Source organism: Cryptomeria japonica, chromosome 9 (assembly GCF_030272615.1).
Source record: "Cryptomeria japonica chromosome 9, Sugi_1.0, whole genome shotgun sequence".
NCBI classification, from domain to species: Eukaryota; Viridiplantae; Streptophyta; class Pinopsida; order Cupressales; family Cupressaceae; genus Cryptomeria; species Cryptomeria japonica.
In genome coordinates this window covers 171,392,710-171,411,627 of record NC_081413.1, presented here as the reverse complement: position 1 = coordinate 171,411,627, position 18,918 = coordinate 171,392,710, and the positions used below count along the sequence as shown (strand labels likewise).

General features: G+C 36.1%; 1 protein-coding gene across 3 annotated transcripts in view; it reads right to left on the bottom strand.

Moving 5' to 3' along the window:
- LOC131038015 (RNA polymerase sigma factor sigB) overlaps positions 1-8,872 on the bottom strand; it is an 86,974-nt gene extending 78,102 nt beyond the window's left edge. The window contains exons 1-2 of one of the 3 annotated variants that reach the window (XM_057970288.2): positions 8,643-8,872; positions 8,360-8,532 (exon numbers count right to left, since the gene is read on the bottom strand). In XM_057970288.2, coding sequence (XP_057826271.2) covers positions 8,360-8,511 — 152 coding nt within the window. In that variant the 5' untranslated portion in view covers positions 8,512-8,532; positions 8,643-8,872. Of the gene's footprint in view, positions 1-8,359 lie in introns of all 3 variants that reach the window. The other 2 variants (XM_057970303.2, XM_057970295.2) reach the window with 2 other exon arrangements.
- Positions 8,873-18,918: the final 10,046 nt, after the last annotated feature.

The window sequence follows — 18,918 nt, the reverse complement described above, 5'->3', positions numbered from 1 at the left end:
TCTTTTATTGATATAATATACTATTACCTACTTGAACTATTATATACAAATTGTGATTCTTAAACCAATTGGAGGTGTTCAAGGCTGCCACCCTTGGACACACGATTGTTTATTGTCTTTTAACCTTTAAGTTACAGATGGGGAGATCACACTTCCAACTTGTTTCCAATGTCTAAAATAACAAATCATCAAGGAAACTATGTTCCCTTGCCACCTTTTAGCCAAAACAAGGCTTTTAAGCCTTCATATTGCCATATCCGATTGAAATGCTCCTGATTTTATCCCAGACAACCCTGCTACAGCAAGTTACCAGCATGCTCATCATGCTTACCTCCCAAACACCCCCGCTCAACCTACTTGGCAGCCTACCCATGCTTACAACCAGTCTCAAGAAGGCTATTTGTTCCAAATCTACAGTATTGCCTTCCTAACCAGCTCCAAAATAATGAAAAAATGGAGATTGTCAACATAAAAAATGTACTACTTGTTTTCACAAAGCAGTTGAATGAAATCAAGAGAGAACAAGTGTATAACATGAAGCAAGAAGAGCTTGTTTTTCAAGCTCACTGTCATCAACAGAAGATAGAGACACAAGTAAGGTATGAGGAAGAGCAGATGATGCTTGAACAGAGAAAGCTTTTGCTTGCCCAAAAGTTAGAAGCCCAGTCAGCACTTTCCTTTCCAAATCCATTCTTTGAAGAAGAGGTTTCCAAGTTCAAAATACCGAGCTTCAAACAAGGTGAGTCTCTTAAGTCCCCTAAATTCAAAATTTAAAGTTTAGGAGACCTCCTTCATTACAAGAACCTATGCTTCAACAAGTTCAGTTTATGAATCCTCAAGAGTTTTGAAGAGTCTTTTGCTGTGAATACACTGGTACATGATGAGCAAAATGAGAAATCAGACCTGCTACAAATGAATTTTGAGCAAAACCAATTGGGACAGCAAGGTAAGAAGCAAGAAGTAGGTACTGAACATGATATGCTAACAAGTTTTTTGGATAAGCTTCCTGGTTTTGTTGAACAGAGCAAGGACAAACAAGAAATAGGTGATAAGAATAATGAGATAGTGACTGATTTATTTACTGTGCTTCCTGGTTTTGTTGATGAAAATGAAGAAAACAAACCCATTCTAACATCAATGACCAGTTTGAGACAGCAGGAGAATGTACATCATGTTGACACGGTGCTGATTCATCAAAAGGCAAATGAAGACAAATCTGATTTTCAAAGATATAAAAACTGACATGGATGAGAATGTTGGTCAAATTGGACAAGAAGAAAGACAAGAGCTTATTTGCCAAGGTAATTGCTTCCATGTCTTTAACATTCAAGAAAGTAATCCAAAGATTGAAATAGGACATATTATGCTCAAAGAAGCTAATCATGATGAGAACACGTTTCTAAACATAATAGAGGATTTTTGCTCAAAGCTTGATGCCAAGCCATCACTCCCTGAATCAGGAAATCATGAACGAATCTCCAAATCAGAGCTTAGGTATCAAGATGACATTTTTGATGTTTCAACAAACCTGAAAAAAGCTAAAATGAAGTCAAAATCAGTCCTATCATGCAGCGAAGTAAAGAAGATTTGGAAGAAGATTCTTTTTGGGATGATTTGGAAAGCTTTTGTTTGAGCTTGGACACTAAACCATAAATAACTGAAGAAGTAATTCATGAGCAGCATGAAGGAAAGCTGCAAGAGATAATGTTTCCAGGAGAGGCATTGGAGAAATCAGACACAAATCAGCAGGACGATAGAAAAGCAGAGCATAAATGTGAGACCAGCATTGGTTCCTTGAACTTTTTCATCTCACAAGGATGTACCATCAGGCATCTTATCAGGATGGAGGCCAGCAATGGAAAATCAGGCATACTTACACCTAAGCATAAAGTTGCAGCTGAAAATGAACAAGCTCCACTCACCTATCCACTTCAAGAGGTCTTCATGTACAATCAGCTCAAAGAGGTAGGTGACTTTGCTATCATTCTTGAAGCAATATTGCAGCAATTTGTAAAGCACATCTCCATTCTTCATCTTTTCTTAGCTGTCCATAAGCATGTGAAGAATCCTAAGTTAGGAGGAAAAAGAAATTATTTTCAAAAACCAGTCAATGGTTTTGTTTGTGTCTCCATCTTGTTGTGTAGTTTAAGATTAGGATAGATATGTTTAGTATTTCCTCTAAGCGCTATGGCGCATGTTTTGTTCAATTTTGGTTTGCCTAAGTGCTGGTGCACAAGTTTTCAATCTTGTTAGATAGGTTGTTGCTGTTGTTCAATGCTTATAACAGCTGTGTTAAGGTCTGATCTAAATATTTTCCAAGTCTTATGCTGACTCCTATGATGTTGAGGCTATTGGTCCTTCATATTTAGCAAGCAAAAACCCCTGAGAGATCGTCAAAATGTTACCTATTTATGCCTCTACACCAACCTCCACAAGAAGCCCTAAGTCTTATAAAAGCTTTAAGAGAGGTTTGAAAGATGAAAAGGAAAAAGGGGGGTCATTTTTTTAAAATACCTTGGTTTATGTTGATAAAGCCTAGAGTGTAAAAGAGCAAATATTAATGTCCTCCTTTAAAGTCTCCAGGATACACAAGCCAAATGGTCAAATTTATGGTCATGAGAATAAAACTTTGAATAGCATACAAGAAGAGAACAAAAGAAAGACACTCCTATAGAAGGCCATGACAAAATCCAATCCTAAGGATAACACACATTGAAACAAGGAGACAAAAAGATTGATCACAGTCATAGGACCTTTTCCATTTCCATTTCAACATTGAAAATGCACAAAACAATAAAGGCTATGACAATCACACAAGGGATTATGGCACAACATTGAAAGCCATGAATATGACAAAATTTGACAGAGAACAATGGAAGACAAAACAAGAGCCAATTCTCGGAGGTATGAAGAGACATATAGCAGACTGAAGGAGCAAACCATAGGGCAGCTTGTTGATGGTGTTTTTATGCACTATGCAACATAGAATAAAATACTAAGTATTCTAACCTCTCTTGAACAAAGCCTCCCCAAATTCTAAGCTGCGTGATCAAATGGGATGACTCCAAGGTTCCGAATGTCAGGTCTTGGCGTGCTCTTGGATAGACTCAGTTGTTTGATGTGATATTGCTGGAATCACAAGGTGGACTTACGTTGAATCTTGAATGCTTGAATATTGCTGAAACGTGGAATTCAACTTAACTTGAAAAAATAGCAAAAGGGATAAAGGGTTGAGAAAGCTAATCTAATCCTAAGAATGCAAGAGTGATGGACAATCTTTGGTGAAACTCAACTAAGCTTTGCTTTGACATGCAACGAACATCTCCACAAGGCTAGTGCGATCTTCTAGGGATAGCTTTATGATTTTCAAATCACCACTACAAGCATAGATACCATCAAGGCGAAGCAAATCAATGAAGGAATGATAATCGAAGTTAAGCTTGGCTAAAATGAATCCAATTGACTACATAAGGCACTTTACAATCAACAAGATGTTAGTAGTATGGATGTACGAATTTCACCATTGATCATGCACAAAGTTCTTCCATTCATCTAAACAACATGAAAATCAAACGAAAGTAGAGACCATGCAAATTGTTGAATCAACATATGAATTTCACCATATCTTCAATGAAGTTTACATGCTTCTTACAACAAAGTCTTGGCAAAACAATCTTTGCCTTCTCTTCCTACTCTACTCTAGCTATCTGCTTGCTATCTATTGATCAACTACTCACTATTAACTATCATCCTTTACAAATGAAAGAGTGGAGCCTTATATAGTGCTCTTATTACATTTGAGTGGCTCAAATTGATTCACAATCAATGGCCAAGATCAAAAGATGAAAACCCTAATTAGGGTTTGTTACAAACATTACAAAGCATTTAATGCTTGACCAATGATAAAATTACATTGAGCGGGACACATGTCCTTCCTTGAATAATTGACCAATAGATGACAACGGTGGGTGCATCGGACTTTGTGCCCACATGTGGTAGTTATCCTCTTTGATGGATGAGCAAGGTACATTGAATTTGGACGCCTTATCTCAATAGGATGTGATTGGATAAGTAATTACTTAGTGCCACCTCTGCTAGCTCATTGTAACTCATCACCTAACCTCTACTAGCTCATTGTAACTCATCACAAATGTAGATGATTAAGGCATATCTCTTCTTGATCATTTCACTTTTCATCTTCTTGTTTGGGAATTCCGCCTTAGTGCTGCATTTGATGTAGACCTTGTAATGCTTATGCTTGATCCTTCCTTCTTGCCTTGAATGTATTGATCTTCATTGTATAATATTATCTTCTTCATGCGGTGGAAATCTTTCATTCCAAGCTTGGAGTCTTCTTGTGCTCCCTTTGATGTAGATGACTCCCACTCTTGCCTTATAGTCTATGATGATGATCCCATCAGTTGCCTTGTAGAGACTGAGACTTGAAGTGCTGCAATGTCTTTCCTTGGGCTCTTATCTTTGCTTATGTGGTAAAGTCTTGATGTTTATGTGAGCTAATGTTCTTCCCACACCTTGAAGTCTTGACTTTCTTCATATTCCTTTGCATGTTCATCCCCCTTGCATCAAACCTGGAAACAAACATTATTTGAATCAAGACATTGCAAAAAAATACTTAATCAAGCTTCCTGTTACCTTCTCTAAATCTGGAAATGAATTTTCTGATCATGGAAACATCTGATTTGAAGCCTGATTTTGTGTATCAGGCCTGATTTATGTCTGATTTCTCACTTCATATGCCTGATTTGATAGGTTTCAGGTCTGAAAGAGGCCTGATTTGCATTGGTTTCGGGTAGCAAAGGAAGTGCCAATTGTTAGTTCGCACATTTGGGGGGTCAAAGGAAGTGCCAATGCTTAAGTTGCACATTTGGGAGGTTGAAGGAAATGAAGATCTTAAATCGCACTTTTGAGGTATCAAAGGAAATAACCCAAAGCTTGGGTCGTGGATTCAACTCATCAAAGGAAATGCTGGTTCACTGATGGGAGCCTTTGCTGGAAATCAAAATCCTTTAGTTCACTCTTTTGAAGCCTCATCCAAAGTGTTTGATCCTTAGGTCATGGATTTAGACCATCAAAGGAAATGAAATACCTTAGGTTGCTCTTTGGAGGGGTCAAAGGAAATGATCCAAAATACTTAAGTTGCTGATTTGGGGAATCAATGGAAATCGCCATGTCTTAGTTTGTGGATTTGACCCTTCATTGGAAGTGATCGATTCCCTTCCTAACTTGCTATCGATTGAGTTCGCAACATATTCCTAGTGAAATCATGATCTCATTTCAAACAATGCAATGCAAAAAACCTTAGTTCGCTGATTCAAGGGATCAAAGGAAGTGCAACACCTTAGTTTGCTGATTCAAGGGGTCAAAGGAAGTGCAAAACATTAGGTCACTAATTTGGGGTGGCAAAGGAAGTCTTACTTCGCTCTTTTGGGGTGTCAAAGGAAGTCCTCCAGAATGGCAACTTTCACTGTCTTGATCCATTTGCTCCAAGCTTCTCATGATCATTTGAACTCTACCCCTTTCTTTCCTTATAATATTGATCCTTGAAACCAACTTGCCTTAGCCAAATTTTAGCACTTCAACTCTGATTTTGGAAGCAAAAGATGATCAAATGGAATGACATTATGAATCGTTCATTTCGTAAGCCTTGTATACTAGCTGACCTCAACCATCCTAAAGAGAGAGACCTGACTTGATTACCTCCTGGCCACTTAAGATACTACAACTCTTCCAAGTGAAAGGCTAATAGCTAAAGACAATAACTACCAACGGCTAAGCTAAGGCGAAAAAGAGAGGGTCCCCATTTGCAATGGGGTGATGTGTGAAAACATCACAACACAACCCTAGGTCTGAAACAAGAAAAAGGACAACAGTCATCAAGAAACTTATGAGAATGTACCTGAAAGCAATTCAAAATACAATGACACAGGGCTCAAAACCATGAATGCAATCATAAAGACAACAAAAGTGATGCAATCCCAAAAGAGTATGTTGCAGAGACAATGATGAGTGAACATACATCAAAAAGGCAAAGGATGAAAATAGGGGTAAAACAATGATGTTGAAGACAAGTCAAATTCCATTATCATGCGCACAAGTTGAGGGTCAGTTTGAGGTTTTGAATGGTGGAGTGTTGAGTCATGAATCACCTTAAGTTTCTTGAAGAAAACCCCACGCCTAGAAAGGCTAGCTTGAGATTTAAGTTCAAATGCAACTCCTCATATCATGCAAACACCTAAAAATCAAGCCATCAATTAAGGATCATGCAATCAGATCAAAGTCAGTTTGAGAGGCAAACAGGAAGAGTTTTGGAGGTGAATGCATGAGTTTTAATCCAATTAAAGACCCCGGATAGGTGTGACATCAATTGAGAGAGGTTTTGGGCCCACTTTCACTCAGTTTGAGGCAATTTGAAGACCTCTTTTGCATGATTTTCAGTCTCGTACGACCAAAGGAAATCACATCATGCAAATTGAAGAAGAAAACAAGAATGAAGACCACAAGTTGAAGCTGAGTTTGAGGATATCATGCAGTCCAGCGTTGGAGTTCATCTCAGAATCCTCTTTCAATCAAGAAAAGAGACTTCTTTATATAAAAAAAACTTTGCAATCTCTTCTTTCTCAGTTCTTTCTTTTCTGCTTATTGTAATCAGCAAAGGCATGAGAGCATTGTAGCTCAGTTTTCAAAAGCATTTTCAGATTGTAATGTTGCAAACTCCTTTCATTTCAATAAAGAACAGCAGTGTTTCCTTCTCAATATCTCTTGTCTAATTCTATAAATGAACAATTTGATGTATTTCCTGTGATTTGCACTCAAATCCTTTGAATTTTGTCTTCTTCAAACATAAATGATGCAAGAACAACATAGTTAGTGCAGGTTATAGGCTGTGTTTGATTGATTTTTATAAGTTGAAGATGTGAAACTATCAGTTTTCCTTTAGGTAAATGTTGAATTCAATGCCTTCCCATGAAATATTTATGCATTGCATTATTAAGAATTGAGTTGTGAACGAATTAAGTTCTTGTTGCAGCTGATTGTGAGTTAGGACAACAAGCAAATCTCATAAATTCGGTCAATCACCTCCTAGATCAGTAATTTTCATTTCAAAAACAATCTTTCTATCCCCTTTTCCCATCAAGTGCAGTAGTTTTAAAAGATCTTTAAGGGAACCAGCCCTCTCAAGAGGTTCATCCTCGTTATAGGTCACCCACAGTCTGAGGATGATCCCATGTTTCACAAGATAGCTGAGTTTTACACTCAGCTAGGGTGCAAGCCTTTGTGACAACAGTACCATAAAACATACCAACAAAATAATACAAGAGAGAATGTTTTGCCACATACTCTCCTTTTGTACAATGCAATGAATAGGGCAAGAAATTTACAAACTAATTTCAGGACTCCAGTGAACATGTGGTGATGTAGCTGTAAACCAAAATACACCAACAAAACAAAATAAGAGTAAGCATTCGGCCACATATTCTCCTCCCATCCAGCACAACAAATAGTGGACAAGTGGTAAAGTTTGTGATGTACCAAAAAAATACCATCAAAATAATACAAGAGAATGTTTCGCCACACCTTCTTCTTCTTTATATCATAACAGATAGGGCATGAAATATTTAAAACAAATTACAAGACTCCAGTGGGTCATGAAGCAGGTTGCAGTGTAGGAAAAAACACACCATTAAAAATAATGCAAGACCTGGAATGTTCAGTCATACATTCTCCTATCTTTCCAACCCTTTAGACATGTCATCAAAATAATATAAGAGGGAGTGTTTGAAAACAACCTCTCTTTTATCCATCACAACCAGTAGGCAAGTAAATATATATACTAATTCCAAGACTCTAGTAGATGCGTGGTCAGATTGTGGTATAAACCAAAACTCACCATCAAAATACCTAATGTCCTGCAAATCTGAAAAAAATAATTCCATGACATCAGCAAAGATTTACCAAGCAAAAACTACCGATGACATGGTATTGTTGTCATTGTATGAACGTAAGAAACAACATACGTACGCAAATTATGATATAGTCCTGCTGATGAGTGTCATGAATTCGAATCCCATCGACCCAAATTCAAAGACGGTGGATAAAATTCCCGAAGGTTTATCAAAAAAAAGATAGTACTGATAACATGGTATTGTTTTCCTTTTATGATGGTGAGAAACAAAGTAAGTTCCTAAAATGCGGTGATCTGGTGAAATCCTGGTCACGAATTCAGATCCCAAACTTTAAATGCAAATGGATAACCTCACCCAAGATTATAAACCAAAATAAAATATTGACAAAATCATTCAAGATATATGCCCTTCTATGAATGCAAGAAACAACATACATACGAGAGTTGTGATGGTCTGGTGAAGGTCTGGTCGCGAATTCGAATCCTTTGCGCCCAGATTTTGCAGCAGAGCTGGAAGCCATCAAGGGCGGGAAAGACAACATTGTTGAAGAGCACCACGCCAATGACAATGCCCACGGTGGTGCCATCCTAAAAATCGCCCTAAGACACTAATCAATTTCATTAAAAAAAAATTTAGTCTCTTCGTCACAGGCAGGAAAATTTCGAGATAAGCTTTCTCGACAAACACACAAAGTTTATGCTACTTGTGAAAAGTTACATCGCGTCTGAAAGAGATTCGAGATAAGCTTTCTCGACAAGCGCTCAAAGTTTATGCTACTTGTGAAGAGTTACATTGCGTCTGAAAGAGATATTGAAGTATAATTCCTCAGTTTGATGCAGGCGCTCTTCACAATGGGTGGATGTGAACGTGAATGTGAAATTACTTATCCACAATTGCAGAGGTTGCTTCCACTTCCCTCAAACCCCTAAACCCTTTTTAAATCATTATTTTTTCAAAAAAAAATGGTATGTTCATTTAGAAGGTTTTCAACTTGCTGGGGTAGCTATATAATAATGTGGAGTTAAAATACCAATACAATAAAATTAGAAAAACGCCCCTGCAAAGAAAATTATTTAAGTAAATTAAATTTATGAATTAATAGTAAATAATTAATTTAAATAAAAAAGAGTTGGAGTCAGAATTAAATTATTAAAAAATAAAAGTAGAATTAAATGTGACATTTTAGATTGTTTTTGTTTTCAATTACTTTTTGAAGTGAGGATTTGATTTCTTAAACTTATGTATGAATTTGAACTAAAATTTATGGACCTGAACCACAAAATTGTGGATTATTGAAATTTACTTTGTTTTAATTTTCTATTGTTTGAATGTGCATAAGGACAAGTGTTGTTTAGGACTGCCTTTGGGGAATTTATTGAATTGCAAGGGTTAAGGTCTCCTTGATCAAACCCCTAATAGACTAGTTTTGCAACTCTAAACAAAAGATTGGAGACAACAAATAAACATGCAATGAATCTCAAATGATGTGCTCTAATAATTCTAGTATGATGTTTACATAAGTATTCTTTGATAAGTTCATCTATAAGCCTTAAGCGGTGATATATCAAATTATTTCAAATGAGTGAATGAATTCCTTTAAATATAACAACTAAGTATATAAATCAACCAAATGTGTGACAAGTCAACTCACAATGGCTAATGAAGTGATCAATGAGGTGTTAATTTGCATTTTACATTTTAAAAAGTTAAGGTCTGTTTTTTGTGATTATGGATGTGACCCATGTCAATTCTAAACTCATAAATTTGATCTAAAGTGGCAAACGATAAACTTGGGGATCAAAAGTAAATCTCTAAGGATTAGTGAAAGTGAAATGGGATGTCAGATGTAATGAGCCAATATAACACAACATGTTACCTGCAAGCTAGTCATTACATTTAAGACTTTGTAATCAAAGTGGACTCAAAATACAAGGGAAAAGGGCATGGGTGATCTCACAGTAGTGGGTTACACTTTTTTGTCAAACTTGACATTGAAATCAACAATTTGAACTAAACCTTCACTTTTTGACACCTATAGCTACTAAACCATTAGAAATTTGAATATGATGTGAACTAATGATTTGTGAGATTTTGTCTAAGGAATATGTATGTGTATATGTATATGTATATGTATTATGTGTGTGTATATGTATATGTATATGTATATGTATATGTATATGTATATGTATATGTATATGTATATGTATATGTATATGTCTGTGTATATATGCATGTGTGTGTAATTAGTTTGCTTTTTTTTGTCTCCTTCGATAACTAGTTTTTTATAGTAAACAACATTTTAAAAAAGTGATGTGTATAATGTCGCACATAAAAAAATTTCTAGAAGTGATAAAAATTTTATTTTTATTTTAACTTAGATTTGTAACTCTAAAATCTAGTGCCTGCATTTAGTTTCATAATATCTTATTGAATTTTTTTTAATTAATTTTTGGAGTCATACCGACTATAATTTAGACATAGGTGTATTGTATCCAACATCACTTGGGAATTTTTTAATGTTCAACCTTTGTTTGGAGGTTTGGTCAACATATTTTTCTTTTTAAATTTCATAATGTGTATAAGTATGAAGTTGTTTATTCATTTTTTTAAATTAATATTGCAAGATTCATTTGCCATTTTGTTCATCAAGGTAGATTTTGGAGGAGAAAACTTTTGATAGGGGAATCATCAAGTCATATTTTACAAAGAAGGAAATGGGAAACAAAAGAACAAGGCAAAATAAGAGTGCATGAAAGAATTCAACAGAAAAGGCACAAAGGTTGCATGAATAAAATAAGGAAAGATATTATAGAAAAAAATAAGGTAAGCATATTTTCTTTCCTATTTAATATTATTTGAAAAATATAAATCTTTAGTGGAAACAAAATTTTCATTTAATCTAGGTCAAGATTTATGCTTGTTCAAATATATACACATGTATCCAATTTTATTTAATCATATTTTCTTTCCTATTTAATATATACATGTGTATCCATTTTCATTTAATATAAGTCATTCCTCATTTTTTACTATAATCCCTAATGCCCACTAGATACCTATCTAGACCACTACCTACCTCTCCCTCTCTAGCTCTCTATATCCCTTGATCCCTCTCTCCAACCCTCTCTCTATCTCTCTATCTAGTTCCTTTTATAATCAATTTTTGAGTGCACCTCTATCTTTATCTCTCTCCACCTAACTCTAGATCTCTCTCTCCATCTCTTACAAACCCCTCTCTACCTCTTTAGACCCCTTCCTCTCCCTCTCTAACTATACTCTCTATGTAGACATGTGTAGTGTCATAAATTGTACACCCTTAATTGGGTGGTATAATTTTACGCTTAGGTTAGCACCCGTCTTAGTGTGTTGCATTTTGCATTTTTAAATTCCCTTTAACCATTTAATTAATTAATTTAATTAAATCTAGTGTTCTCTTTATCACTCCACACATTATAAAATTGGGCCCTTAACCCTAAGTGCCCCCCTTTTTATTTTATCCTTTTTTCAATTAATTCATCAAAGCCCTGATTAGGTCTTATTTCAACCTTTAAGGCCCAATTTTGCATATCTAAACACCTTGAATTGTCGCACTAACCTAAGATTGACTTTGTAATCATGAGACCATGCATCCCTAAAAATTTCAAAAAAAGTCGATTAGACTAGAGCATGGCATTCTAGTCCCAACTTTTTCTCCTCAAATTTCAGGATCATGTTTTGTTCGTATTATAATGTTTAAATCTAGCATCGTGCGAAAATATATCAATTTTAGGTCAGCCTTTGATCAAAAACAAAGTTAGGATTTTATATATGTAACCTTTCATTTCCTCGTTTGAAGGATCCAACTGTAGACACCTAAAATTAATATTTGATTAATTTAAGCCTATCAACATAATTAATTAATTTAATTGTGTTATCCTCATTCCTCTCATAATCAATTAAATCTAATTTAATTAATCCAAGGAGCACATCAAGTGGAGCATCAAGGGTGCATCTTCATTATCCACTTCATCAAGCTCAATCCGAGGGAGAGGTAAAAATATCAAGGTATAAGCTTTGTCTTTATGTTTTTATGTGGTTTTATGCATGTTTCATGTTTTAATATCTTTTAGCGTTTTGTTTGTGCACTAACCACCTCAATCCACCTTGCTGGTTTTTTCCCTCTTCACCAACAACTCTAGCAATTGAAGGAGCCTCTTGTGAAGTGAAAGTACATGTTATGTGAAGTCTTCAATCAGCAAATCAAGCATTCATCAAATCTACATCAACCATTTTCATCATCAATTGAAGCTTTGGAGATATTGAAGAATAATAGGAGATCACCAACTATTGATTAGCTTGTACCTCTCCCTTAGGGTTTGGTATGGTTTCATGTTATTTTCAAGTCTTCATATGAGTTTCACAACACTTGTTTTCAGATCTACATCATTTCTTTAGATCCATTATTTCATTTGTGATTTGGAGCATTCTCATTTAAATCTAGGGTTTCTACTCATAACATAGGGTAGAACTCTAATTTTGCATTTTAACTCATTTAGAATCTTGTAAACACATAAGATTCTAGCACACACATTTCAATACATTAATGCCTATTTGTGGAGGTAGAAATCACCAAAACAAGGTGTTTGACTAAGGAAAAACCCTATATAGCCACCCAAACACCATTTTTCAAGTTGCAAGTATAGGTATAGAGACCCGACAAAGCTACAATCTTTCAAAAATCTAGAATTCACAGGCACAGGTTCAGATCCAAAAGCAAGCCCCATATCCCTAGGACCAGAGCGCCCATCACCTTGGTTTGAAATATCCCCCTAGGATATTTGTTCCAAATTTTTACCAAATGATCCACAAAAAATTTAAACAACAATTTGTATGCAATTGTTTTCAATACACCATCAAATTAAATTGAAAAAAAAAATCTGAAATTAGAAATCAACATTGCATTAAAATCCTCAGTAGATCAACAGTAAAATTTACCAATCCCAGCCACAACAATTATAGTTGGATTGGACAACTAGCAAATAAACCTAAAGCACAAAGTGAGCCACCTAAATGATAACTCCAACTGACAATGGGTTTCCATCTACTACCTCCAAGCTCGAGGGTTTGCATCCTCAAACCTGCTGAAAAAACTAGAGCTTCCTAGAAACTCTCCAAATAAATAATCTCCAAAACATACATCCCAACATAACCAGAATGAGCCTCTCAAAGTTCTTTTAAGGCAAAACCCTATGACTCTTCAATTTCCCCCTTCCTGTCTCTTGGTATTCCCCTTTAATAGTAAAGTGACTTTATTTTATAATTTGATGTTGATATTAAAGTCACTTTAATTAGCTTTAATAAATAATTAAATTAAGTTGTCTTTAAAGTTTTATGTTTTGACAACTTAAACTTAATTATTTAAATGGATTTCCTAATGTCCCAAAAAGGGGACATTATAATCCTCCCTCCTTAAAGATTGCTTGTCCTCAAGCAATCATGGATCTGCATACCAGTACTTGGATCCCAAACCATCCTTAGGAACACTGTTCTACAAATTTGCTACGCCACGCTGACTAAAACATCTGTGTACCCACGATGTAGCAGCATATCATGGTCTATAAGAGCCAATGCACCAAACATATCACTACCTGGATCTCATATCAACCTGTAGAACCCGCTATAAGTAATGAAAGAATCGGTCAACCAATCACCTTGAAGAAACCGTCCACACATGTAGAACAACAGGACAAGATGAAGATGAACCCTCTCGTGCCCATAAACCAACATGAAGGAATACCCAGACTTGCTACCATAACTCTGATCAACAACATAAATGATTTCAAACATGTCACCAAACCAATGCCAATCAAAGGGAAACCCCCCACACTCCATCTATATCCAAGAGAAGCATTCATCAACACTCCCATACCATTGAATCGTTGATGTATTCAATATAAAATCAGGAAGTGCTATATGATTTCAACTAGGACAACCACTAGTCCAAAAAAAATCAAAGAGTATGAAGTCACCAAGCAACAAATATACCATTGCCCCATCAAGAGAAATAGATGACAATCTTAAGAATGTGGTGCGTACACCTTCACTACCCAACACTGATAACAAGTGAAATTCTGATTCAGTACAAGTTTCATCAAGAAAAACAACTTCTTCACCCATGGATTGATCACCATTAAGTGAAATTTCAAAACTAGAGAAACTCTACTTATCAACATCCTCGTGTGAAAAAGTAGTTACCTCATGATGGTGTAAAGGAGTATGACTATTGTTACAAAATTCAGAATTGCTACCATACCTTTGTGTCATATCTCTATCCCTTCCAAACACCTCTTCATTGAATTTTTTTTGGCCCATACCTACATTATGGGTTCCAACACTTGTAGTCCCCTATTCATTAATGTTTCTATGTGTAAAAGCTGCAAATTCATGTGATTGGGAAGATAAACCTTTGTTGTCCCAAATCATAAATTTAGACTCCTCAATACTTTTAAGGGGCTCATCACAGTTCACCCAAACTTGACTTGTCACATGTCCATCCCAAGTGAACAAAGGTGGTGGTGTATCAAATGCATCTTCTTCAAATGAAGTTACAAGGTTGCAAAGTGTTTCCTTGTGGAATTCTTTAATCCTTTCATCGACATTTTGGATGTCTCTAGTATGTGAATTTCTAGGATCATTGTCTCCCATTTCTTCCTTTAAGAGTTCATCAATCCCAACTACTATTTGTTTGATCTCCATTTCCCTTGTATCAACTTCTTGTTCTTTGGTTGTAGTCATAATAGGCATCTGATTTTCTATTTTGTGTAGAGAGAAATGAGCCATGCTTAGTTGGTAACAAAGATCATCAATCTCACTTTCCTTGTCTTCCGCAAATTTGATAGCAAGATCCCTATCCATTAAGAGTTGCAAGTAGTCTGATTTCATCTTTTTGAGTGCTTCCTTGATTGTATGTAATTGCGTACTAGTGACACCACTTGAAATTCTTTTTTGCCTCTCATCAATTTGAGTTTTCCACATAAGATCTTCAATATATTTGTGAGAATCATCTGCCCTTGCTAATACTTGTACAACCCTCTCCTTTGTAACCAATAATATGTCCATCAAATCTTGCAATGCTAAGGACTTTGGTTCAAATTCATCTAAAGAAAATGAGTTGTCACAAATTAAATTTTCTGATTGGTTATCAATTGTGGAAGCATTATCACTATCACACTTAATGGATTCTCTAGATGATGCTATGCACTCTTCATGATGTAGTAATGGAACAACATTGTGATTATATATATATTCACCAAATGAGTTCTTCTCTTCACTAGTTTGATCAATAGTAATATGCAATTCACCAATTAGGAGTTATGTATACCTCTCCCCTGTAGCAACTGCTTCTTCCTCCATAATATCATCTTTAGTTGCTTGGGTACTATCAGGTGTATTTGTTTTAGCTTGTTCCTCATGAATCAAGGCACCATTGACATCTATAACTTGATCCTCATCTCTACTTGGTTGTGATAGATATTTCTCCTTATTAACTCCACAATTATGATCTGGTGTCCAAGTCTCCTAGCATGTGAAACAAATTTGCTCTCTTCTCATTTGATTCTTACTCTTTGTTGGAGATCCTAAAACCTGTAAACCCATGGAGATTAGTTCATTTACAGTCATCTATTCTTTTAATCTTTCAATTTTGTGTTCAAACAACCCTTTGGAGAACTCATAATCACAATGTGAGACAACCAACTCCTTCCTCCAAATAGCTAACAAATCTGATTGCAACTACCTGCAGATATCATCATCTTCATCAAGGATCATAAACAATATGTCGAACATATTTGTCTTCACCTGATCTGAATGGCGTTTCTTGATTTCAATAATGAAAGAATTGAACATTTGAAGAATCAACTCTTCACATTGGAGATCCAACATAAGGTTGAATGATCTTGTCCTTGCAATAACCAAAAGTAGGGTATTTGACATTATACAACCCATGTAGACTCTCCACAATTAGTTGTAAAACCTCTTTCATTGTATCATCATCATAAGGTTCTTGGGGTGTTATAATCCTCATGATCTCAGATAAGCAAGAAGCAACCGCCAACTTAATCTCATCATATGAATGCCCTAACCACATGTGTTGTTTCAAAGTAGTCATTATAGGATACATAGCTAACTGCAACATATCACAAGGTGAGTGCTCAACAAGGATCAAACAGTCTTCCGCCCTTTTTAGCATGTTCATGGCATCATCCTTAGATCGTAATTGATCACTGAGTTGAGTACCCGCTTCATAGAGTTATCTTGCCAAATGTTTAATATCTTCAGTTGCCATGGTTCAAACTGAAAATCAGAACTTTGATTCTTCTTCTAATAGGCCAACAAACTTTGTCCCAGATGAGTACAGAAAAAAGCAGTGGCCTATCTGCTGTTAGTTTTCCTAACAATCGCTGCTCTTGGTATTTCCTCAAAGATGGAAGTCAAACAATTAAGATCTGAGTTTTCTCTTTCCTGGAGTTTTTTCTGTGTACCACTATAATAGGATGCTCTGACTTAAGAAAAGATTGACTAATTTTTGTTTGTCTGATACCATTGTAATAGGCTGCCCTGTCCAAGGTTGAGGATTGTATGTTTCACATTCCTGTACAATGTTGTCATTAAAGAAATAGTATTGACAAATTTAAAAACATTTTATACTTCATTCAAACTCCAATTGCAATTACATCATACTAAAGAATTTAAGTTTCTTTCAGATTATACTGTTCTATACAGTGTAAACAAATAGCAATATTTGATACCCACTGTCTAACAGACACAAGAACATTTATATCTTTCAGTATGGTGAATTAGAAACCTGGATTATCTGCTGATGTAGTTCAGAACCGAACTTCACATTCCAGGGACTGTTTGCTCTACTTCGTTCCGAAATTTGCTTTATTCCTCCATATGAACACGTCTCAGAATGATTGTATGTATTGTCACCAACCAACAGTCGTTCTTGGGCAAGAAATGTCTGCTGCTACTTCCTACGCAGTGTGAGTCAATACTAGATACGCAACTCCAAACCACACCATATTAGTCACCCGATCAACTGTGGGTTCCCAAAAGTTGCCGCAGTCAAATTCTCACTAGTTACACCCAGCACTTATAGTCAATGTTTCCTATGCACAGGAGTTTGTTGGAGCGGACTGTCAGGAGCTGAAGGAGTCTAGCCTCGAAGTGCAGATAGAATACGGAAGTGGCAATTACGCCCAACCTATGAGGTGATGACCACGACCAGTCCAAAGATAAATTACGCCCAGCTAAGAAGTCACGCCTAGAAAGGAATTATTCACATTCGACAGAAATGGAAACCAACTACCGCACGTTGGCTCCACTCACTAATTTCGTCTAAGCAAAATCTGGGATGAACGACTAACTCTGAGCCCAACCAGAAATAAGTTCACACCCAGCCAAGGAATAACATACGCCATGGCTATTAGTATTACATACGCCCAGCCGAGATACTAATCACGCCCCAAACAATACAACTTCTTAATCCCAGCCAATGAAGGTAGCTACACCCAGTAGAGCTATTGCCACGGCCAGCAGAGTAAGAAAATGACTGCTTAATCGATAGCACCAAATTTAAATGTCAATATTCCATGCTAGAGTTTTTGTGCACGTCCAGTATTTTTCACTACTTCCAGGTCTCCAAAACCGGCCCAAAAAGAACCAATAACAATAATGCCCAATGTTGTAGGTTAAATAGGAGACTGATATACTTCCAGCTCCCAGCCGAATGTAAAATAAAAACTGAGATTGCTACGCCATTTCTAGTCAATACATTAAATGTCTCCTACGTGTTGCTGGACAGTCTGCAAAAAAAAACAAAAAAAACTTCGAGCTGAGGTTTGAAGGAAAACCTGCCAATCGAACTACCCAGCTATGCTTCCCACTGTATGTTGCTTCAAGTCTCTAAACCCTGTGATTTATCCCTTCTTAATATGTGTAGCCCGTGTTAGGAACTTCAGCGCTAAACCTTGGGTTTGCCTTCCATATTAACCTGCGTTCTTCTTCAGCCGTGACTCAACTCCAAAAATAAGAGTAACTCCCATTTTTTCCAATAATGATTTGTCCACGTTTTTTATTGGAAACTGGCGAACCTCTCAAGCTTCACGACAATTAATTTTGAACGGCCCTTGCTGATGGAAAGAAACGTCTACTATCCCATAATGCACGCCATTTCAGACCCGACGATTCTCCGACAATCTCCTATGACAAACTTCAGAATCCTTATCCTATACCACCGCTCCAGCATTAACAACAACTATGCCTTTCACGTTACAGAAGCACGATGGCCATTCAAGACAACCGATGCCCGAAAAAAATTCTGAGTGTTGGGAATCGTTGAAACTAAGAGTTATGGGTGTCGACGCCAAGCAATCTCAAGTGGAATATTTATGGTGATAAAATATTTATTCAAAACAATTACAGATTGCAACTATGGTCTTGGAAACAACATAATACTTCTTAGGCACCCAGGCGGATTGACACGAAAAAACATGATATTTAATTAATCGAGCCACCAATGCAGAGGTATCGATAGAAACATTTATCATAAGATCTCGACAATTATTTTAAGCAAATCCGTCTATCATGCTCAATAGTCTTCAGGAAATCGAGCCCACAAATGTTTGGGCACAAAAGAATATTAAACCCACGACGGTATTTAAGCACCCAAAATATCCATTAGCATCTGCAAATTAACTATATTGCTTCACCGAATAAACTCATCACCAAACATTATCGATTCTTCAACAAAGCCGACTTTAGTCATTTTAAACCATTCTTCATAAATAATTCTTTTTTTTCAAGATATAATACATTTTTCCCAAAGAACAATCAGAAGCAAAATTTTATTATTTCTGAATCACGTATTTCGAGACAGCACTAAACTGTCACAAATGAAACTTCAAGGCTGGCAGGAAAAACCAGTTCTGATACCACTGAAATATCCCCTTAA